Source organism: Pogoniulus pusillus, chromosome 1 (assembly GCF_015220805.1).
Source record: "Pogoniulus pusillus isolate bPogPus1 chromosome 1, bPogPus1.pri, whole genome shotgun sequence".
Lineage (NCBI taxonomy): Eukaryota > Metazoa > Chordata > Aves > Piciformes > Lybiidae > Pogoniulus > Pogoniulus pusillus.
Window position 1 is genome coordinate 49,229,063 of NC_087264.1, and position 24,360 is coordinate 49,253,422.

The following is a 24,360-nucleotide window of genomic DNA, read 5'->3' on the forward strand; positions in this document are numbered from 1 at the left end:
AAACTCCATAGCAACCGGGGGCGGTGCCGCGAACCTCCATAGCAACGGGGGGCGGGGCCGCGGCACGGCGCATGCGCGAAACTCCATAGCAACCGGGGGCGGCGCCGCGAACCCCCATAGCAACGGGGGGCGGGGCCGCGGCACGGCGCATGCGCGAAACTCCATAGCAACCGGGGGCGGCGCCGCGAACCTCCATAGCAACGGGGGGCGGGGCCGCGGCACGGCGCATGCGCGAAACTCCATAGCAACCGGGGGCGGCGCCGCGAACCCCCATAGCAACGGGGGGCGGGGCCGCGGCACGGCGCATGCGCGAAACTCCATAGCAACCGGGGGCGGCGCCGCGAACCCCCACAGCAACGGGGGGCGGGGCCGCGGCACGGCGCATGCGCGAAACTCCATAGCAACCGGGGGCGGCGCCGCGACCTCCATAGCAACGGGGGCGGGGCCGCGGCACGGCGCATGCGCGAAACTCCATAGCAACCGGGGGCGGGGCCGCGACCGCCGTAGCAGCGGGGGGCGGGGCCGCGGCACGGCGCATGCGCGCAACTCCACAGCAACCGGGGGCGGGGCCGCGGACCTCCCTAGCAGCGGGGGGCGGGGCCGCGGCACGGCGCATGCGCGAAACTCCATAGCAACCGGGGGCGGCACCGCGAACCTCCATAGCAACGGGGGCGGGGCCGCGGCACGGCGCATGCGCGAAACTCCGTAGCAACCGGGGGCGGCGCCGCGAACCTCCATAGCAACGGGGGGCGGGGCCGCGAACCTCCATAGCAACGGGGGGCGGGGCCGCGGCACGGCGCATGCGCGAAACTCCATGGCGGCGCCGCGAACCCGCATAGCAACGGGGGGCGGGGCCGCGGCACGGCGCATGCGCGAAACTCCATAGCAACCGGGGGCGGCGCCGCGAACCCCCATAGCAACGGGGGGCGGGGCCGCGGCACGGCGCATGCGCGAAACTCCATAGCAACCGGGGGCGGCGCCGCGAACCTCCATAGCAACGGGGGGCGGGGCCGCGGCACGGCGCATGCGCGAAACTCCATAGCAACCGGGGGCGGCGCCGCGAACCTCCATAGCAACGGGGGGCGGGGCCGCGGCACGGCGCATGCGCGAAACTCCATAGCAACCGGGGGCGGCGCCGCGAACCCCCATAGCAACGGGGGGCGGGGCCGCGGCACGGCGCATGCGCGAAACTCCATAGCAACCGGGGGCGGCGCCGCGAACCCCCATAGCAACGGGGGGCGGGGCCGCGGCACGGCGCATGCGCGAAACTCCATAGCAACCGGGGGCGGCGCCGCGAACCCCCATAGCAACGGGGGGCGGGGCCGCGGCACGGCGCATGCGCGAAACTCCATAGCAACCGGGGGCGGCGCCGCGAACCCCCATAGCAACGGGGGGCGGGGCCGCGGCACGGCGCATGCGCGAAACTCCATAGCAACCGGGGGCGGCGCCGCGAACCCCCATAGCAACGGGGGGCGGGGCCGCGGCACGGCGCATGCGCGAAACTCCATAGCAACCGGGGGCGGCGCCGCGAACCTCCATAGCAACGGGGGGCGGGGCCGCGGCACGGCGCATGCGCGAAACTCCATAGCAACCGGGGGCGGCGCCGCGAACCCCCATAGCAACGGGGGGCGGGGCCGCGGCACGGCGCATGCGCGAAACTCCATAGCAACCGGGGGCGGCGCCGCGACCCCCATAGCAACGGGGGGCGGGGCCGCGGCACGGCGCATGCGCGAAACTCCATAGCAACCGGGGGCGGGGCCGCGAACCTCCACAGCAACGGGGGGCGGGGCCGCGGCACGGCGCATGCGCGAAACTCCATAGCAACCGGGGGCGGCGCCGCGAACCCCATAGCAACGGGGGGCGGGGCCGCGGCACGGCGCATGCGCGAAACTCCATAGCAACCGGGGGCGGCGCCGCGAACCCCCATAGCAACGGGGGGCGGGGCCGCGGCACGGCGCATGCGCGAAACTCCATAGCAACCGGGGGCGGCGCCGCGAACCTCCATAGCAACGGGGGGCGGGGCCGCGGCACGGCGCATGCGCGAAACTCCATAGCAACCGGGGGCGGGGCCGCGAACCTCCATAGCAACGGGGGGCGGGGCCGCGGCACGGCGCATGCGCGAAAGTCCATAGCAACCGGGGGCGGCGCCGCGAACCTCCATAGCAACGGGGGGCGGGGCCGCGGCACGGCGCATGCGCGAAACTCCATAGCAACCGGGGGCGGCGCCGCGAACCCCCATAGCAACGGGGGGCGGGGCCGCGGCACGGCGCATGCGCGAAACTCCATAGCAACCGGGGGCGGCGCCGCGAACCCCCATAGCAACGGGGGGCGGGGCCGCGGCACGGCGCATGCGCGAAACTCCATAGCAACCGGGGGCGGCACCGCGAACCTCCATAGCAACCGGGGGGCGGGGCCGCGGCACGGCGCATGCGCGAAACTCCGTAGCAACCGGGGGCGGCGCCGCGAACCTCCATAGCAACGGGGGGCGGGGCCGCGGCACGGCGCATGCGCGAAACTCCATAGCAACCGGGGGCGGGGCCGCGGACCGCCGTAGCAGCGGGGGGCGGGGCCGCGGCACGGCGCATGCGCGCAACTCCACAGCAACCGGGGGCGGGGCCGCGGACCTCCATAGCAGCGGGGGGCGGGGCCGCGGCATGGCGCATGCGCGAAACTCCATACCAACGGGGGGCGGCACCGCGAACCTCCATAGCAACCGGGGGCGGCACGGCTGCCTGGGGACCGTGCTCGCTGCTGCCACCCTGTGTTTAATTGTCGGCACTGCAGTTCGCTGGGGACCGTGCTCGCTGCTGCCACCGTGTGTTTAATTGTCGGCACTGCAGCTCCCTGGGGACCGTGCTCGCTGCTGCCACCCTGTGTTTAATTGTCGGCACTGCAGTTCGCTGGGACCGTGCTCCATAGCAACGAGCCGCGACACGGCGCATGCGCGAACCTCTATAGCAACGGGGGGGGGCCGCGGCAAGGCGCATGCGCAAAGGTCCCTAGCAATAATACGACCCCGGAGCACCGCCCCGCCCCCGGTGCCTGCCGCTTTTAACTCCTCACTCGAATACTTACAAATCCAAACCAGTTCTCAGCTCTCCCTCCCACCTCTCACCTTCCCCTCCTCTCCTCCCCTCAGCTTTCAGCCACTTCAATCGTGCACGGCCTTTAGAGACGAGGCAGGAAAACGGGCGACCGCCGCGGCTGAGGAACTGCAGTGTGGACAAGCAAACACACGGTGGCAGCACTCAGCACCGGCGCCACACCGCAGCCGCTACACAACTGCAGTACCCACGAGCAAACACCGGAGGGCAGCACACACAACCGAGAGCGCCTCTGCGCCCGGCCGGGGGCAGCGCCTTCAGCCCAGCGCCGCTCTGCCTATTGCCTTTGCCAACAGCACACCGCACGCAAGGCACAGCCCACGCTCTGCCACTCCTACACACTCACTTTATAGGGACAGCTCTCAACTCCAGCTGGGGCTACTCAGCACTTCCTTGATCTACTCTGGAGGGATTTACAGACAGCAGAGGAGACACAGGGGGAGCTGCTGACACCAGAATTAAGGCCGTTCTGCAGCAGCTAGAGGAAAAACACAGCTCTTCTGCCAGATGAGGGCCACAAAGAGGAGCAGAGGACTGCAGCACCTCTCCTGGGAAGCAGGACTGAAAGAACTGGGGCTGTGGAGGCTGCAGAAGAGAAGGCAGAGCTTCGAGCTACGCTGCAGTATCTGAAAGGGACCTGCAGCAAAGCTGGAGGACTGTCTAAAAGGGCCTGTGCTGATACTCTGTGCATTTAAAAGGATTGCAGTGAAGCTGCTCCAAGAAAAACTTTAGAGACTGAAGAAATCAAAAACCAAACTGCCACATTCCCTCACACAACTTCCTACATGACCTCAGCAAACCCCTTTCACTTCACATCGCTTCTGACACCCACTCTGGGAGCTGGACACTCCTTCTCTCCCTGAAGCCGGGAGAAAGATCTGGTGAACGTGGCAGCACGTGGCAGAGGGTCAAGACTTAAGCAGACACCTGATTGCTATCACAGCTCAGAAACGACTGAGACACATGCCCTCCTCCCAAACCTAGCAGTTAGGAAGTGCTACAGCTGCACCAGATCACACTGGGATCTGCTTCTTGCACAGGATGCAGCAGATTCTGGTCCATAGCTCAGAGAGGATTGCTTAGCTACTGCTGTTTATAAACACGAACCAAAAACAACCACAACAACAAAGGCTCAGAGCTGGAAACAGTTCTCAGCAGTGCAGCAAAATCCCTTTCTTTTATTCCATAGAGAGGTGCTGCAGTGACCTCAGGGGTTTTTAAGTCAAAAGCTGCTTGCTGGAATCACAGAATCAGTCAGGGTCAGAAGGGACCACAAGGACCTCGTTCCAGAGACACTTCACACTAGCCCGAGCCAAAACTAGAACGGTAGGAAAAAAGGCAAATCACAAAACACAGGACTGCCTTAACTGTCCTACATTGTAACTAGCAGCACCAAGTCCCAATCAATTCAGAGCCTTGGCACTGTTTCTCCTTGAAGATTTTAACCCTGGACACAAAGGAGTCCTGCTCTCAGCCATGGGATTACAATAAAAGTGACTCAAATGACTCAAAAGGGTAACACAAATGCCTTTTCCTGACCAATCTCTCTACATGTTCCTATGATGCTCCACTAACTCCCTCCTTCAGAGTGGCTAACAGTCTCCAACAGACACTGCACCAGCAGCTACCTTGAAGATCTGTAACCAGCTGAGGGAAGGGCTGTAAAACAAATTCACCTCCTTCAGAAAGCTTCTCATCAGTTACACAGAGCAGTCAGAGCCTGCTTCCATTCACATCTTTCTTTATCAGGTTCCACTGTGGAGTCAGAACACTTAAAGTTCACTTAGTCACAGGTTAAGTCGACTCTGCTGTTGGTATCCAACCCCATGCTGCTGGCTGAAGCAAAGTATTCCAGGGCTTGAAGTTGAGACTGCAACACGAGAGACCTCCTGTGCCAAGTGCTGCTTTGGGTTTCTGGGGTTGGGGTCAGGAGGGGATGGGTGGCAGGTGGCTGACTCCTGCTTTCTGCAAACAGAAACAGGCTAAGGTAATTGTGCACTGCAGGATCTCATTTTGTATTTACCTCTTGATCTCAACCCAGAGGGTTTTTCCTTGGCTGTGTTACTTTTGCCTCACTTCTGTGTTGGAGGGAAACAGGAGGCTAACCCATTACAGCACTGCAAGTTGTTCAGGCACTGGGAAAACAATTCAACAGGCCCCTGTGTTCCAGGAGGTTTATCAAGTAGCCTGCCAACATTTTCAGGTGCTAAAGAACTAATGAACATTCCATTTAGGAAACAGCTCCCTCAGCTCATAGCAAGCAAACATTCCCCACTGTCACTAATCCTAGGAGCTGATAAAAGACTTCATTGAATGGTTTAGGTTGGAAGGGACCTCTCGTGATGACAATGACCAACAAATGACTCCCTTCAATAAATAAGTGATTTGGGAAATTCCAGAGAGTACTTTTGCTAAACAAGTTAGTCTCTTTTCTTTTCCATCAGGTCTTTCTGTTGAAGCTCAGCATCTGAAAGCTCTGTACCTCCTCCCTGCCCTCCTGCTGCTGCCCTCCACCTTTCCCTGGGCAGCCCCTGCCGTCCTGCCCCCACTCTCTGCCTTCCCCCGGGCAGTCTCTGCTGCTTTCCTCCTCCTCCTCTCCACTCTACGTTACCAGCTTCTGCTCCATTACCAGTTCCATTACCAGCTGCTGCTGCTGGTCCGTTACCAGCTCCAGTTAGTGCTCCTGCTCCATCTCTGCATCCATCGCAGAACCCAGAGCAAAACCCTCGAGGATCCAACCTCCTAGAGAAACCTCAGCCTCAGTAGCAACACAGACTTAGCACCCGTGAGCTAAGGTGGATGTTGCAGTGGGTCAGTAGCCCAGCCCTAAGGTGGCCCTAGCTAGCCAGGGGGCCAGCCAGGCCCCCCAGCCTTTGAAACCCTCCACCACGCACCCGGTGCTCACCCGTGCGCACTCACCTGGGATGCCAGGCGGAGGATCCCTTGGCCCGCAATGGGCCCAGCTTGGGGCTGGGCTCCTCCTGCTCTGCTTATAAAGGGCACTGAGCAGGGAGGGCAAAGTAGCCACAGCTGGGGTGGGAGGAGACTTCAATTGACCTCCCCTTTTTAAGCTGCCCCAGGAGAGGCAGAAGCCTTTGGCTGATCCCCTTTGCGGGGGTAGGTTGGCTGTGTCCTTTGTGGGGTGGTGTTTTGGCTGTGTCCTTTGTGGGGTGCTTTTGCTTTTCTCTAAGCCACTCCTCCCCTTTGCTCTGCTTGGGATTTCTGTTCCTCCTTGGTATGCTGTGCTTAAAGCTGTGCTTGCAGTTGTGCTGTTTCCTTCATGAGAGAGGTTTGCTTTTGTGCTTCCTGCCTTGCTCCTCTCTTGTTTTCACCTGTGGGAACATCCACAAGTCATAAGCCAGGGAACATCCACAAGTCATAAGCCAGGGAAGGTCCACAAGTCATAAGCCAGGGAACATCCACAAGTCATAAGCCAGGGAACATCCACAAGTCATAAGCCAGGGAACATCCACAAGTCATAAGCCAGGGAACATCCACAAGTCATAAGCCAGGGAACATCCACAAGTCATAAGCCAGGGAACATCCACAAGTCATAAGCCAGGGAACATCCACAAGTCATAAGCCAGGGAACATCCACAAGTCATAAGCCAGGGAACATCCACAAGTCATAAGCCAGGGAACATCCACAAGTCATAAGCCAGGGAACATCCACAAGTCATAAGCCAGGGAACATCCACAAGTCCACTCACTCACCCTGGCATCTCTTCAGATCTAACAAACTTCCCCAAGTTCTCTACATCATATCAGCAAACTTCTCCCACACTGTCACCAACACTCAGTTCTGTTCCTGGTATGTTCCACTGAAGAGTTTTTATCATCAATGACTGCAATAGCCACAAGTTTTCCTAAAATAAGGAATAAAATACTTGAAACCATTTAAAAAGGAAACATGCATTCCCAGCTGGAAAGTATTCCGACTTAGAAGATGAGCCTGCAGTGTGAGTGCAGCCCAGACAGCAACCCTGTGCTGGGCTCCAGCAAGCGCAGTGTGGGCAGCAGGGCAAGGGAGGGGATTCTGCCCCTTGCCTCTGCTCTCCTCGCACCCCACCTGCAGTCCTGGGGGCAGTTCTGGAGCCCCCAGCACAAGAAGGACATGGAAGTGTTGGAGCCAGTGCAGAGGAGGCCACCAAGATGCTGAGAGGGCTGCAGCAGCTCTGCTCTGAGGACAGGCTGAGAGAGCAGGAGCTCTGCAGCCTGGAGAAGGAAACCTTGGTGTGGCCTTCCAGTATCTGAAGGGGACCTACAGGAAGACTGGGGAAGGACTATTGACAGGGTCTTGTAATGACAGGGTAAGGGAGAATGGGTTTAAACTGGCAGAGGGGAGATTCAAACTAGATGTTAGGAAAGGGTTCTTTCCAGCGAGGGGGGTCAAACACTGGTGCAGGTTGCCCAGGGAGCTTGTGGATGCTCCATCCATGGAGGTGTTCAAGGCCAGGTTGGACGAGGCCTTGAGCAGCCTGTCCTAGTGGGAGGTGTCCCTGCCTATGGCTGGGGCTTGGAACTGGATGAGCTTTGAGGTCCCTTCCAACCTAAACCAGTCTGTGATTCCATGATAAAAACTACAGAGCAGATCCACTTCAAAGTTACCTGAACCCATCAGATACAAGACATAAACCCATCCAGACTTAAGACTTCTCAGTTCCCTGTAGGCACTGCAGGAGTTGATAGGTAGTTTATGCAAATCCTAAACTGCTCTCAAATTAAAAGGCCTACTCATTTTTTTGTGTGTGACTACTACAGGGTTAGACATACTCATTTTTTCTGTTGAGGAAAGGACTGGTGCAGGCTTTGGATGAGGCTTCTGTCAGTAGAGCAGGTCTCACCAACACCAAACACAGACTGGCACTGTCCATCTTAACTGTAAATAATTTCAGGGGCTTGAAAAGTTACTTCTTAGTGCTCCTCAGTTGTTACTCCTGTTCCGTAGAAGAGATGGCAAAGACTTTAGTGGCAGCAGCAGCTCACCTCTGTCTCCAAGTTCATGAAGTGTAAAGCCATCCACATGAAGATACCCTTGAAATCTTGCTCTGTTTATCCAGGATGACAAATCACCATCTTCACACTCTGACAACAAAAGAGAAAGCAAGCAAGCAAGCAGAATGTGTTCTTCTGTTGCTGCTGTGAGGTGGGCAATAACATTTATTTCAGCCTAGAGAAGCCTATTTTTAACCCTCTACTGTTTCCAGACAAGGTCTCTCACCTTTCCAGAAATGTCACTCCTAAGCTGCTAAAGCAATTTGCAGCTGTTGAACAAAAAGTGTATTAGAGCACAGCATGCAGTGCTGATTGGCTGATTAGTTTCACCCAAACCAAGGACAAACAATCCTCTCCCAGCAGGGAATGTGACATGGGAAGGGAACTGTGACTGACAGCACTTTCCTGCCCAATGGTAAGCTGCACATAAAACAATATCCAGTCTCTTGCAGGGCCTCTGCACTGACTGGTTTACAAAAACCCTTCTAATACATTTTAAGAGAGTAAGATTTGTGCAAAGTGAATTAGGAGCCTGGATTGAAACAAGGCTTGTGTGTTTTGACAGGGGTGGCAAAAGCAGACAGGTCACACCACAAAAAAGCAGTTTAAAATTGTTTCTCTTTGACAAAATTTCCTTCTCCAGGCCACTTCAAAAGTAAAACTAAATCAAATGCAGATCAAGGAGGTCACTGAGTGAACTTTTCTTTGGTGGGTGACTGGTTGCAAGGCAATAGAGCGAAGAGGAAGGCAAGCACAGCCCTTCCATGACAGCTCAAAGAATACCCTTGAGGGCCCACCTGGAGTATTTTGCTGTGGCACCACAGAGTCACCGTGTCTGGAAGCGCTCAGGAACAGCCTGGGTGAGGCACTTAGTGCCATGGTCTAGTTGAGTGGACAGGGCTGGGGGCTAGATTGGACTGGATGAGCTTGGAGCTCTCTTCCAACCTGCTTGACTCTGTGAGTCTGAGTCTGCCCTGCTCTGGTGAGACCTACCTGGAGTACTGCACACAGCTACAGAACCTCCAACAGAAGAGACAAGGACCTGCTGGAGCAGGTCCAGAGGAGGGCCGCAGTGCACAGGAGCAGTGCAGTAGCCAGCTAGGGTTGGGCTCTGCTGCCAGGCAACCAGCAACAGAACAAGGGGACACAGTCTCAAGTTGTGCCAAGAGAGGTACAGGCTGGTTGTTAGGCACTTAGTGCCAGGGTCCAGTTGATTGGTTAGGGCTGGGTGCTAGGTTGGACTGGGTGATCTTGGAGGTCTCTTCCAGCCTGGCTGATTCCATGATATGGCCAATATCCACTTTTACTTACCATCAGAAACAAAGGAAGCTCCATCTTTGAAGACCACAACAGCAGGCAACTCAGGCAAGGTCACATACTGAAAGAGGGGTTTTCAGTTAGTCCAGGGAAGATGAAAAGACTCTGAAAGACACCAGCAATATTCCCATGTGGAAATGTCATTCATTCCAGTACAGTTCTCCTGGTTATTTTCTGTTATTCTTATTGTGACCTTCCAGTAGCTGAAGGGGGCCTGCAAAAGAGCTGGGCAGAGACTTTTCAGGCTACCAGGTAGGGACAGGACTAGGGGGAATGGAGCAAAGCTGGAAGCGGGGAAGATTCAGACTGGACGTGAGGAAGAAGTTGCTCAGCAGGAGAGTGGCGAGAGCCTGGAATGGGTTGCCCAGGGAGGTGGTTGAGGCCTCATCCCTGGAGGTGTTTAAGGCCAGGCTGGATGAGGCTCTGGACAGCCTGCTCTAGGGCAGGGTGTCTCTGCCCATCGCAGAGGGGTTGGAACTAGATGATCCCTGTGGTCCCTTCCAACCCTGACTGATTCTAGCATTCTAGAGGTGGTTAGTGGGAAGCTCTAGTTGGCATGAAAACCAGCTTGCTGCTTACATGACTGTGATCAAAGACTCTTAAAGGGGTCCAGCCTCCTTCCACTGCACCACTGAACAGTACTTTTGCTCAGCTGGGGCTCAAGTGCAAAAGGCAATACTCAAATTGATACAAGGCTTCTGGAAATCCAACAGTGCACTACTTGTGATGGAGCAAATTGAGATGGGAAAATGCAGGTGCCTAAAAAATAACTGATGCTAGTTCTCAAAGTCATGCATTGTCAGGCATGGAGGAGACTTTTATCTGTCCCACTTGGAGACAACAATACATGGAGAGACCTGCAGAATTCAACAGCAGCAAAGATTTACATGGAGTGGCTCTGGAAGCACCAGCTGCACGTTCCATGGAGTGGCCGTGCCTGGAGGTGTTGAAGCCAAGCCTGGCTGGGGCACTTAGTGCCATGGGCTGGGTGATTGGCCAGGGCTGGGCCCTAGGCTGGGCTGGCTGAGCCTGGAAGTCTCCTCCAGCCTGTTGGATTCTAAGTTATGCATGCTTATTGTAATAAACATACAACTCCTAATGAGATACATGAGCACTCTGTGCACTCACTGCCTGACAAAGCTGATCCCCTGCTGTGCACTCATCCTTTATGTACCCACTTAAAACAAAGGTAAGAAGTTAGCTGCAGACAACAGCAGCAAGGCTGTGTGCAGAACTTGCCTTGATCAGTGCAAAGGGAAGAAAAGCTGAATTAGCTTATCCACCCCCTGCCAGCAGAGTCAAACTTCTCCTTGGAACAGCTTTCTTAGCCCACAGGCAGCAGCAGCAGTGGTTTCCCTCTCCAGGTTTACTCCAGGTAGCTGAGGGCTTTCTTTCAGGAAGCTACTCTAAGCGATGCTAAGCAGCAAGCTGGAGTTGCAGAGCAAGCAGCTTGTTTGCTTGGGGGGGAAATGACAAACTGGCTGTGCTCAGAAGAGTCACATCTCACTTGAGCAACATTTATTGCAGCTCCACACTGAGATCAGTTCCTTGGTACAAAGAAGGGAAGGGAGAAACCATAGAATCACAGAATCAAGCAGGTTGGATTGGTTGATTCCATGATTCCAACCTGCTTGATTCCATGATTCCAACCTGCTTGATTCCATGATTCCAACCTGCTTGATTCCATGATTCCAACCTGCTTGATTCCATGATTCCAACCTGCTTGATTCCATGATTCTGTTATTCCAACCTGGTTGATTCTGTGATTCTATGATTCCAACCTGGTTAATTCTATGATTCTGTTATTCCAACCTGGTTAATTCTATGATTCCAACCTCTTTGATTCTACACACAACTACCCAAAGGGAGGCTGTAGCCAGGTGGGGTTGGGCTCTGCTGCCAGGCAGCCAGCACCAGAAGAAGGGGACACAGCCTCAAGCTGTGCCAGGACAGGTTTGGGCTGGATATTAGGAGGAAGTTGTTGGCAGAGAGAGTGATCAGCATTGGAATGGGCTGCCCAGGGAGGTGGTGGAGGGCTGGGTGCTAGGCTGGGCTAGATGAGCTTGGAGCTCTCTGCCAACCTGCTTGATTCTGTGCTTCTCTGATAACAGCCCCACATCTCTCACAACCATCTCCAGCACCTAAGTGATGCTAGCTGAGGAAGCTGGAGAGTTCTGATGAGAAGCTAACAGGATCCTGCTGGCCTTTATCTGAAGGAAGCAAAGTGCTGAGGCCAGCAGGCTCGAGGAGATAAATTGCCAGGGTTTTTTTTTCATTCCCATTTCTTTGCTGCAGGGCTGCAGAGGTGACTTTGAGCAGGAACTTCTCTGCATGCACTTGGTTATAATAAAGGGGAAACAGTGTAAAAGGTCATATCCAAGCATGACAAAAGATTGAGGTGCACTGGGAGTAAGGTTAACAAACTATTTTCATTCAATTCTGGTTTGGATGTCCTAGCAATTCTAAGGGACACTTCAGGTCATGAGTGGCAGCAGGTGAGAGAGCACTGAATTAAGGCTCAGAAACATTGAAGTCTCACTCCAGTTGTGGCACTGAGGCATCTTAAGGGCAAGAGAGGTCTCTGAATGAACTGGGAATGGTTGAAGCATAGAAGCATAGAATCAACCAGGTTGGAAGAGACCTCCAAGATCAGCCCAATCCAATCACAGAATCATAGGACCATAGAACCCACCAGGTTGGAAGAAACCTCCAAGAGCAGCCCTATCAAAGTCAGCAAAGAAAACAGTCACTAAGGGATCTTGAATTGAAGACTGAAACGTAGTTTCTTAAGTACTGGAATGCTGGTCCAGTTTTGCACTTCCAGCAACATCCAGCACAAGTTACTTTCCACTCTGAGCAGAACAAGGCGAGGAGAAAGGTAAGAGGGTTTTACTGGTTTCTGGTTTTACAAACTGCTGGCACATTGCACATGGAAATCATTCTTGAGAGCTACAATGAGTTCATTCCAGAAAATGAAGATGCAGTTGTTGGCTTTAATAAATTGTGAATAACTATGGCTTCACTGGTAGGCTAGCTCATTAAAATAATCATTAGAAATGCAATCAAGTTGCCAAGTTTGTCCAACTCTGTTTAATCTATTTCATCACAAAGGCTGTCTATAGAAAGAGGGCAGCTATTCTTAAGGGACAAAACACCTATCAGTCATTACAAGGAACTAAAAAACAGCACTGCAGTCAAACTCATTTCACAAAGGTTAGTACAGCCTGAAAAGCTTTTATCCCCAATTTCTTCATTTCCAGGGCATGCTGAAGCCCCAGAGAGTCCAAAAAGAATGTTTTTAAAGCTAGGTATTATTCCTGTGACACATTCAGAGGAATGGCTACTGAATAAGGCCAGCATTCTCAATACCAACTGAAGAAGTTACACCCCAAATAGAACTGGCATTAGTGAAGTAAACTTTAAGGTAATGCCTCTTAATTTTAAAAGCTAGATTGTAAAAAACATCTTTAGCTAACAAAAGCCACTGTGTATTCCAACTAGTGGTCATGAGATCCCATACTGGAAATGTGTTTCTCTTCTTTTAGCAACCATTCAGTGATAATACAGCTCAACTTGAAGCTATACTCCCCACAAATTTCCTCTTGAAATCTCCAAGCCCTTACTGCTTTGAGAGGAATGCTGAGGAATCAGTGTTCTACTCAATTATGGAATTATGGTGTGACTCAAGAACTGCCTAGAGAACAAACTGTGACTTTTATTCTGAGCGTGTTAAACGTTGCCAGTTAATACAGTCACTTGGTCTTCCCATCCAACCTTCATCAATTCATAGAGCACTTTAGGTTGAAACAGACCTTGAAGATCACCTAGTCCCAACCCCCTCTGCCATGGCAGGGACACCTTCCACTAGACCAAGCTGCTCAAGGCCTCATCCAATCTGACCTTTAACATCTCCAGGGAGGGGGAAGCCACAATCTCCCTGGGCAACCTGTTCCACTGTCTCACCACCCTCGCTGTAAAGCATTTCTTCCTAATATCCACTCTAAATCTCCCCTCTTCCAGGTCTAAAACATTACTCATAAAACTGCTTACTAATTCTTATTAATACCTCCTGGATGAGTGGAGGTCACCAAAAAGTTTCTTCTTGAAGCTTTGCTTCTGAAAGCAAAACTCTACCATTCAAGCACTTCCTGAAGAGGATCATTACAGGTGAAAATTAAGTATGCAGGTCTACTGTCAGTCATCACAACAGTAAAAGCATCTTGAGAAAGCTAATTAAAGCTAGGAACAAACACTCTCACCCCCTCTCCAGCTTATTTTTCCCCAAAAGAAGGATCACAGTATGCTCTGTTATGGCAAACAGAAAGCAACACTTACTAATCTATGCAATCTTCTCCCACACCCAGACTGGGCATGTGCTGGTTGGCAAGCCAACGCTGCAGCATTGTCGGGCAGTCTGCAGCACGGATCACCAGCTCTGCCCAGACACTCCAGTATTTGCTGTGCCTCTACCATGGAAGCAGTTATGCAAAAGCTGCTCATGAAGAATTTAACTGCTAACTGCAGCCCATGACAAAACACATCATAAGCTGTCATTGTCCACTGAAAGTTGAGTCACTCTAACATCGTTTCAGTTGCTAAGCAGAGGCACATCGTGGTGGAATCCCAGCTCTGCTGCAGTCCACATAAGGAAAGACTGGACAACAACTCAAGTGGCACACAGTACACCCAAACAAGGCTGTAACCTCCACGTTTTTCCTGCCTAGACTCAACTTCCCAGGCAGAAGTTAATTATGAGAGAAGAAAAATTAAAAGTTATGGATGTGGAGAAGGTATGGTCCCTTCTGTCCCTGACAAATCATCAACCTGTGGCTAACGCTTAAAACAGCTACCATCACCAAGAGTTCCCTCTTACTGTGTCTGTTGCTTTCTAAATCAACTTCACACCAATACTTCTTCATTCCTGCCACCAGCATAACATTTCCTGCAACTTGTCCAACTCAATTCTCACAACTAGGACACAAGCTAGGGCAGCTAGGTTAGGGGGTTTGCACAGAACAGTATGGCATGGTGAGAGCTTTGGGTTTCATTCTTCAAATGCACCTATGACAAAATAATCAACCTTTTCTGTAATAAGGACATGAGAAGAAACAGCTTAAAGTGAGTTGCAATTTGAAACAACATGTGCCTACAACTGTCTAAATTCTTCTCTCCAGTGGACCCTTGTAAAGAGGCTTTGTCTGTGCACTTCCACAGACTGACTTTCCTTTGCAGTTTCTCCTGTGCTGAATTGTTCAGGGTTGCCTAACACGATTAGAGGGTGTTTTTAAGGATCCTGCAATGTATTTCATTGTAAATCATTAGTGCATATTCACAGTCACCCTTACTCACACTCTAAAACCTATTTCTCAGTAGGATTTCACATCAGCAAGGAACGCCTTCTTTGACACGAAGAAGGGAATTGTGTACAAATCTGTTCAAGCAGCAGGCTGAGAGGCACTGAAGCAGGTTGTATCTGTTATGTGAGGGAAACTGTCCTGTTGCCCAACCAGTGCATTTGTGAAACCTGAGATAAAACACCATTTAACACTGGTTACCAGCCTCATTCCAGTACAGCAGCTCTAGAACATGCAACAGAAATATGAAGTGATCACACCACCAGTGAAACAGAGCTCTGTAAGACTTCCAGCACACACACACACACCTGAACACCCAAACCTAGACACACAAAAACCAAAACAGATGCAGGAGACATTACCAGTAGCATTGGGCATTACATTCCAGCAGTTTCTCCACCATGTGTTCCACTCTTACAAACCAGCTTGGCACAGCTTTGTCTGTCAGCAGAGTATCAGACCTGCAGAGGGAAGATGATGGGGAGGGGAGCAAAAGAAACAAAATAAACATTTTCAGTGCTACCTTATTTCTATAGTACTCTTTAAAAAGTACTTTTTGCACACAGCTTCCTTTCTACAGACTGAACTTATTGTGCCTGAATTATTATCACAGTCACAAAGGTTGGTTTTTTAATACATTACACCAACAGTTAGACTTAGGTGAGCTACTGTTTTGAAACCAAACCCTAAAACTACTTTTATTAAAGCCTTCAAACCCAGCAATTTGAGGAATTTGTACAGCAAGAACAAGCATGAGAACATTCAAATGGTACTTCAATTGGAAATTTATGTTCCTACATAGTACAATGATGTGAACTTCAGTAACTATTAAAAGGAGTCACATTTAAGCCTTCTCTGTAAGTTCATTCTGTTCTCTTTTTAAAGGTCTCTATCAATATGAGAAACCAGACAAAAAACCATTATGGTATGGTTTGGTTTTACTATTTCCATTCAGAACAATAGTGACAGATCACAGAAAAGTAATACTGCCCAGGGCTACTACTTGAAAAAATGTCCTATTCCAGGCAGAGAAGGAAAAGAGGAGATCCAGATAAGCTGATCAAGCAAGTTTATTGACACATCTTAATCTATTCCTTACTTGGACACTCAGTGAAACAAAACTCACATGGGATAGGTTCCATCCCCTAGGGCTCAGTCTCTTTTCAGGTTGGAATAATGGGCTGGATGTGAAGGTTTCAAAAGGTCTCAACTTTCCAGCAATGACTTTTACCCATCATTTCATCACTAGATACTTTGGAAGAATGTGTATTACTTGAACAAACTACTGAGACCTTAATCAGTTGCATTACAGAATGTGTGGAGATCAGAATTTTCCTAGGTAACTTGGAGAATTTATTAGTCTGTACACTTACTGCTACCAATTCCAAGCAAACCTAAGTTCTGCAACTGCTCCCATCCCATGTGAGTTTTGTTTCACTGAATGTTGAAGTAAGGAATACTGACAAGCAAAGATCCTCTGAAACTATTCTTTCCTACACATAGTTATTACTGTGAACAATCCATCCTATAAGGTTAACTCATTTTACTTGCTCTCACTTGAAATGGACTCATTTCAAGTGCACAAACTACTGGAGGTTATAATGTACATTAAAATTGCTGGTGGAAGCACTTCCTAAGGGTACATCTGCCTGACCAAAGAAGAGAAAATCCATGACAAAGGTTGCTCATGCCTTAAAAACTGAACTCACCTCCCATAAAACCCAATAATGAACAACAGCTTGCATCTCCTAATGCTACATGTCAGAAGATGTTTCCTCGTGGCTATAAGCTATACATATCTACCTGTATCTTTTAATAGCCAAAGTATCTATAGCCTTACAGGAAATGTTCCACAGGATAATAATGGAGCAGAGGCCTAGCTACTTAGTCCAAGTCCACTAAGTTGGGACATTCTGCATCGCAAATGAACTTGTAATGCTACAAAAGGGCTCAGCTCATTTGTCATCCAGTGGCAAGATGACAGTGAAGAAGAAAATATTCTGCCAGCTATAAGGTACTGAAGAAATGTTTCAGTTTCACTGAGCATCGTTTCACATGCTGAAGAATGATGAATTGCATTAAATAGAAGATCTTGAGTTATTGGAAGCAAGAACAAAACAGTGTCTCACATAGTCTTAACAGACTGCAAAAAATGCTGGAACAGTAAACCAGTGCCCAGCCTCTAGCAGCTGACATATGGGGCTGACTGAAGACAAGGTTTAGTGCAAAAGTAGCTTCAGATAAAGAACCTACACAAACGACAAGCAGATGAAGCTGCAGTGATTTCCCAGCCTTCTGACCTAACACAGTATGTTTATCATGATTGATAACCGTTCCAAAGCACCCACAGAGCACTACTGCCACCTACATGAAGGTGGTAAGAAAGGGGAAATGGCACAGTTGTCCTGAATGTCTTCTTCTTTTCTAGCTCTACCGTGAAACAGTTCCTCAACAAGAGACAGAAAGAGAATAACAGACTGAAAGCCTGCCCAAGCAGTGAGATCTGACCTATTTCTGCTTCACTTGAGTGGTGAGAAGACTGAGGAAACCAGACTCAATTCTTTGCTGAGAAATACCCATTACAAGATAGTGTTTTCCATCAGTACATAGATATGGGAGAAGTCACCCACACAGATTTTAGATCAGGCTGAAGCTTAAAAAAATCCTACCTAAATATTCCTGCCTGTGTCAACTGAATGTTTCCTCCTTACTATAAATATGTCCTTTAGAAATACATCAGAGGAATAAAAACACCTGAGCTCTGCCTGCTGCCTAGCAGTGCCACCAAATCAGCATTCTCTGAAATGCAATCTTCAAGCTTGAAAAGGTAAAGACTGTGAGACCATTCTCTGCAGGCACTACAGACTCCCAATAGCTGCTTTGGTCTGCATGGCTGTTCAATGCAAGTCACTGTGACCTCATTCCCTTCCCATTGGCAGGTAACTTAGAAAGCATTTTATAAAGAACTGGTCACAAGCTACACAAGATGCTTCTTGGCTTTGCTTTCACTGGCCTGAACATGACAAAGCTCTCTATGTGCCAGTGCATATGGAGATTATTCTGACCAATCATCTCCATATTCAGCAACTTCAATGAAGGGGAACTCTCCCTGAAAACTGTCTACTATGTACTTACCAACTTGTTACTGGCTGCTTCTCTCCAGTTTTCAAGTTTTACTAACAGAAAACTACTACATAAGCACAACAAGGAAAAGCAGAGAACTCTGGTTAGATAAGAGATAAGGAAAGGGAAAATGTCTCCACATGCTGAGGATTCAACGACTGCCTGGTTTCAGGCAAAAGCATGAACAACAGTGCATTAAGTGGAAGAGCCTGATTTCAAAGTTTCCTTACATTCATCAAAATAACTTGTGACTATGTTCAAAGTTAAGAACTACTCTTCTACTTTTAGCATATTCCAATTATGATTTGATTTGTGGTGGCAGTGAAATGAGCTTGTCAAGTAGAACCCATTATTCTGCTCTTCCCACCAGATAATTTGCTGCTAGGTGCTGCCTGCAACTTAGCATCAATCAACAAAAATGTCAACAGAGTGGCAGGATTAAGTATGTTCCACAGAATCAGCATTTCTCCACGACTGGTGTGTCTCAGAACACCATGGCTGTACATCTGCACTGCTACCTAAGAAAAACGCCAAAGTGTTGCTTGGTTCTGGACTGCCACTTTTCAAACCCTGTCCCAGATCACCAAGGACATAACTTGAAAAGCAATTCCCATTCTTTCTGCAGGTAGCTGTTGGGAAACAAACCAATCACGCTGTTCAGGAGCAAGTGAAGGTTATTCTTGCTATAGACTACAGGTACATGTACACTGCTAAAACACTTCATTTGGTAGCATTAAAGCTACAGGAGAGCAAAGCTTTTATCACAGTTACTTCAGTACAGATGTTATAAGCATCAGGGCTCAGAAAGTTCAAGTCATTTCAGAGACTACAGAAGACTTTCTTTTCAAGTGTCTTTACTTGTAACAGTTTAATACAATATCCCTACTGAAAAATAACTCAGCTTTCTTTTTCAAACTTGATCTTTTTTCAACTCATCTTTGCAATACCAGTTGTACATGTTTAAAACCAGAGAGGACACTAAGGAAAAGAAGCTTCATGTCTAGATCAAATGTGTCTAGCCTGTGTTTGTCATATCCAAAGGCCCATGGAGACTTGTACATGGAGGAGCTCTTCAGCCTCTGTAGAATTCCCAGTCTGACAAAGAAGATTGGAAGATTCCTGGCAAGCCACTGTGCCCAATCACCTATCTGCTTTTCCAGGGCTCATTCTGCATTTCTAGTTGGCAAAGCCAAGTATTTCTAAGAAGCTCCCACAGATACAGTAAACATGCCAACTGCTATTTCTGGTCAGAGACATCACTGTTGTTTGCAAGCTCCACTCAGTAATGACTGTGCAGAAGAACATTCATGGCTTACACGTACTACCCACTGCAGCAGGTAAATGCTAACTGCTTCTAATCAACAATGCAGACATGAGAAGCTACTGGGCTCTACCAGACTCCAAAGAAAGAACTGACCTGACAAGGTTAAAAAGAGATAGCTATGATAACAGCTATAACTTACCTACTTTATCCAAAACATGGCAAATTTGAATACAAACATTGCAACACATTCTGTTCCATACTTGTCTCATTCAAAGGCTATCCAAATACCCTTTTCTAACACTCAGTACTTATCTGCACAGAAAATAGGCTGCTCTTTTTTTTAGACTTAGTACAGCCATCTTCAAGTGGTAGACAGTAAATAATATATGTAACCCTAAAGGACAAGAAATTCAAACTACAGAAATACATCTGTAACCATCACAGAGAAAAAAATCAGCATTACATTTATATGAACCAGATCTATGGCAGAAGAAACAAATCTGAAGAACTACTCAGAATCTTCAGTCTTAGAGCATGTCTCCTTACCTCCAGCAGAAAGGAGAGCTGTGCTTAAAACTACTGCTGTGAACCAGGCTCCCTTTCTCTTTCAGTACTTTAGTGATGTTCTTATCTGCATCCTAAAAAGACAGAACAAACATTTTTTTCCTCAAAATACAAATTCCATTATTTTAGTAAAGAAGTACAGGAATCATCTCCAATACTCAAATCAAGACAACCTCTATCATAAACCAGTATTTACACATCAAACAATCCAAAAAACTACTATACAATGGATGCACTTACTGCAGAGGCACTCTAACACTTCACTAATAAAGCTACTTGCTCTCAAACCTTGGCATTCATCAACAGTCCTTCCTTGCCCCCAGCTCACACACAGCTGTGTACCAAACACAGACTTTCTGTAGCACTAACACAAGACACAATTTATTATTAAATGAGAACTTCAAACTTTGATTGAGTCTTCTGATTCTGTGGCAGCAAGTCACATGGTGCTTCTTAGCCTAATACTTAGGTCTCACTACAGCACGTTCCTCTGCTGTGAATACAGCTACTGAAGTGGAAGCCTATTTGACAACACTTCACTAACTGACCAGCAGTGAGATTCTAAACTGGAAGGGAATGGTAAATCAAATTGCTGAACGTTCAATCAAAAGCTGAATGTTAAATCAAAGGCCATCTATTGAACGAGTGTCAACGTGACATTGAGGGATAAAAAGAAAACCACAAATGACTGTTGGAAGAATTCAGCATTAGAATATTTTCCAAGAGTCTTAAGTTCAGATTCCCACGAGCAAAAGCTAAACACGTAGCCTCCAGTGCTCTCTTATTTGCCTTAGCAATGACAGCTCTTTGAGTTGAAATGCAACACAAGATTTTAAAGCCTTATTCAAGCAAATTGTGTTTACAGGAACATGCTCTGCTGTCAAACTGCAGCAGCAGGAAACCAACCAAACAACTATTTGCTGTCTTTGCACACAGCGCCAAACAGGAACTCCTTTCTGCCTGTGTCTGCAGTAGTCTGGAGTTCCTGTTGGTTTCTTTTACAGGGATTCTCCTGCCTCTATTGGCAAGTATATTCACATTGCAACACATCCCACAAGTAGGGAAAATGAGTGGACTTCTCTCCTCTGACAAGTCGTGTTACACTACCTGGCTGGCACAAGCTTGATGACCACATCTGGAAAAGCAGAAGTCATCCAGAGGTGAAGAGAGGCCTCTGCATACTTGCCTGGAGGCTTCATGCATTACATTTCCATAAGGAACAAGCAAAGGGAAACTCATTCTGCAGTAGATACAGAATGGAGATGCTGCTCTTCCCTTTCACTACCAGATACACAGTACTAATCCCATGTCAAAGCCTCTCTTTTTCAGATACTGTAATAAACCCACTGAAACCCTGCTGCAAAGGTTAAAATACATTAGGCTTCTTCCAGAGCTCAAAGACACCTTGAAGACCAAGCTATTAGGGGAAAGAAGACTTATGCCATTGAAAATGTTGCCCTGAATAAAAGCAGTGTTTTACTTTCTCCAAGACCACTAACCTTCACATACTGTCCAGCCAAGTCAGCCACCTCTGCTGTGAAGCAGCCAGATGCATCGACGGCACAAACAGCCACAGCACCCTTCTGAATTCTATTCAAGTCCATGCAGACTCTGTCATCATCCTACAAAAGATCAAGTGACAGGGTAAAGAAATACAAAATATTGGTTAAAATATCCCCCCCACGGAAGAAGAAATGAAACATTCAATACAAAAAGTGCTGGCTGGACAAGAATGGCAGAACACTCAGCCTTTGGCAAACCCAAACACGCCCAGGAAAAGATGGATTCTACAGGACTGTCATTTTAGGCATCAGAGCAAAGATCATTTCTCCAGAATCTCTCACCTGACAGAAGGGCTATGTGCCTCTGGGCATGTATATATGCACGGACAAGTAAACACACGTTTTACCTGCACACATGCACACACAGAGCCAACGGCTTCAAGATGCTACTGCATAGTAAAGAAACTGACCACCACTGTGTCATCTTCTTGGACCAGCCAAGACTTCTGTCTGTTTAGCACAGAAGCATGCAGAGTCTTTTTCAGAAAGCAAATGGTTGTAATCAGTCTACTACTCCTGGAACTCCACATAATAAACCCCATTGTCTTAGTGTTTTAATGATCCAAAGCCTTTCAGTCTGCATTGCTCAATCTTTGTTGGCCCACTGGCAATGCTACTGGTCAAGAACCATACGTGGACAACATCACAGCTTATTTTCCTGGCTAGCCTTCAGTTTCTTATTTCCTCTAGCAGAAGCACAGAATGAGTTAGAGTCGGAACACACCACAAGGATCAGCTAGTTCCAACCCCCCTGCCATGGGCAGGGACACCTCACACTAGATCAGGCTACCTAAAGCCTCATCCAGCCTGGCCTCAAACACCTCTTGGGACAGGGCTTCGACCACCTCCCTCAGCAATCCAGCCCACAGACTCATCACCCTTATGGGGAAGAACTCCTTCCTAACAAAAAAGCTGAGCAGGGACTTGCTCTACCAGGCCAGTTACATTTCCCAACAACTAAACTGCCTTGTGCAAATATGCAACAAAGCAACAGAGGAGCCAAGGGAAAATACCTCCCACAATTCTTTCTCTATTAGCAGTCTGTTCCTTTCCTATTCCATCTCCTACAACAAGAGGACCTGACTCAAAAGCAGCTCTGTCAAGTACTTGCAAGATTGAGCTACAGGAGAATGTCTGAGGTGCAAGTAGTGTGGTAAGGCTTTAGCCTTCTTCAACACTTTACCAGCCACCATGGATTTCTTTATCAACCAGTAGCACACAGTCCAGTCTAAGTTTCTTTCTTCACAGCTCTATGAAGCTGAGGCATCTTTTCACATTGCATTCATCTCGACAAGGGAAACACCACCATAATGGATGCACCCTCCAGGAAAATGCATACAAAAGAGACAGAAAGGGATGGGATATTGCACACAAATATCAAGAGGCCTATCACAAATGCCAGCAGCTTCTGAGAATGACAATAGAGCTCCTGGTCTAAGGATTGCCGATTGCAGGGCGCTGGCAGCTCTACTGCAAGTTCTTTTGAGGGCATCTTTGGATAATGGCTGAAGACAGGAAACTATCCAAAAAGAACAACGAGTCTAAACTCATGCATTCAATTCATCTGTCTAAAACTGAAGCAATTCTATCCATGAAAAATTATCCCTCTTAACCTCCACCAGAACAGACAGAGGAAAAGAACAATAACGACAGAAAAACAGGAGTGCAACAAAACCCTTTCCCATCAAGGTAAAAAGTCTCAGTACAAAAGCAGGCAAAGCAATTTTTTGCTCTCTAAAAGCCCAATGAGCAATGAAATGGAAACACTGAAGAGGGGCAGTGTGCTGTGTAAAACCACTGTTACCATCCGAACCTGTCACTTAGCAAAGCTTGTTCTGACTATCAGTGCAACAGAGCATTTCTTCCCTAAGCTATAAATTACAGCTTTGGGAAAAAAACAACAAAACACCACACCTAGAGTCACTAACACTCAGAGACAGTGGTGGGCTCACTTCACATATCACAATAATCCAATCCAGGGACACCTAAAATCCCCTGTGCAGCATACAGAGGGCACGAGAGGATGCAAGAGTTCATTAGAACACAGTGCTACACTGTGCTCCTTATTCCTACCTTTCAAGCAGCAAAGAAGAAGATTGTTTACTATCAGTCACCCTGACAGCCCAGGAGCTGGAAAGTCAAGTAATGCACGATGGAACACAATTAAGGTTACAGATATGCAATTCATACTCACAGCACCAAAAGAGGGAGCCTGGTTAGGGCTCCGCGTGTCACGGCAGCTCACAGGCAGGCAGCTTCCGCGCGGCCGCCAGCTTGACTGTGGCGCCCGCGACGGCCAGAGCTGTGCGTCCCGGCAGCCAATAGGAAGCCCGCTTGTGCGCGCGTGCCCGCCATACTGAGTGCGTCACGGCCAGCCAATGGGAAGGCCGCTTTGGCACGGCTGCCATCTTGAGTGTGGCTCCCCGCGGTCGACATCTTGAGTGTGTCTGCCGCGGCCGCTCTCTCTGCGCAAAACGGCACCTAGGCGCGGCGGACACGCGTACGCAATTTGCGTACGCCCCCGGGCGCGGCGGAGACGCGTGCGTCCTCCATTTGCGCACCGCACCCCCCGCCTAGTCGCGGCGCAGACTGGCTCCGAAAGACCCTGCCTGCTTGCCTGCCCGCCTGCCCGCCTGCCCGCCTGCCTGCCCGCCTGCCTGCCTGCCCGCCTGCCCGCCTGCCGCTCTGTGCTCGCCGCCATTCCGCTGCAGCCGGCTCAGCGTCACTGCCGCTCCCTGCGGCTCCGCCCGCGATGCTCCGCCCCGCTCCCACTGCCGCATGCGTCCGATTGCGGAGCCCGAGCGGCCCGCCCCCCGAGCGCCGGCCCGCCCCCCGAGCGCCGGCCCGCCCCCCGAGCGCCGGCCCGCCCCCCGAGCGCCGGCCCGCCCCCCGAGCGCCGGCCCGCCCCCCGAGCGCCGGCCCGCCCCCCGAGCGCCGGCCCGCCCCCCGAGCGCCGGCCCGCCCCCCGAGCGCCGGCCCGCCCCCCGAGCGCCGGCCCGCCCCCCGAGCGCCGGCCCGCCCCCCGAGCGCCGGCCCGCCCCCCGAGCGCCGGCCCGCCCCCCGAGCGCCGGCCCGCC

General features: G+C 50.1%; 2 protein-coding genes across 3 annotated transcripts in view; both read right to left on the bottom strand.

Annotated features, from left to right (window-relative positions):
- Positions 1-5,722, bottom strand: part of LOC135179842 (uncharacterized) — a 53,994-nt gene extending 48,272 nt beyond the window's left edge. For both annotated transcript variants that reach the window (XR_010304155.1, XR_010304156.1), the window contains exons 1-2: positions 2,703-5,722; positions 2,078-2,358 (exon numbers count right to left, since the gene is read on the bottom strand). The gene's annotated coding sequence lies outside the window, so the exon portion shown is untranslated. The remainder of the gene's footprint in view (positions 1-2,077; positions 2,359-2,702) is intronic.
- Positions 5,723-6,814: 1,092 nt separating this feature from the next.
- On the bottom strand, positions 6,815-21,343 carry LOC135179890 (protein disulfide-isomerase TMX3-like). The gene is made up of 6 exons (XM_064151986.1): positions 21,221-21,343; positions 19,704-19,795; positions 15,133-15,231; positions 9,411-9,477; positions 8,091-8,189; positions 6,815-6,970 (listed from the first exon to the last, which is right to left on the bottom strand). The coding sequence occupies exons 3-6, from the start codon at positions 15,139-15,141 to the stop codon at positions 6,891-6,893; spliced, it is 255 nt and encodes an 84-aa protein (XP_064008056.1). The 5' UTR covers positions 15,142-15,231; positions 19,704-19,795; positions 21,221-21,343; the 3' UTR covers positions 6,815-6,890.
- Between the last annotated feature and the right edge of the window lie 3,017 nt (positions 21,344-24,360).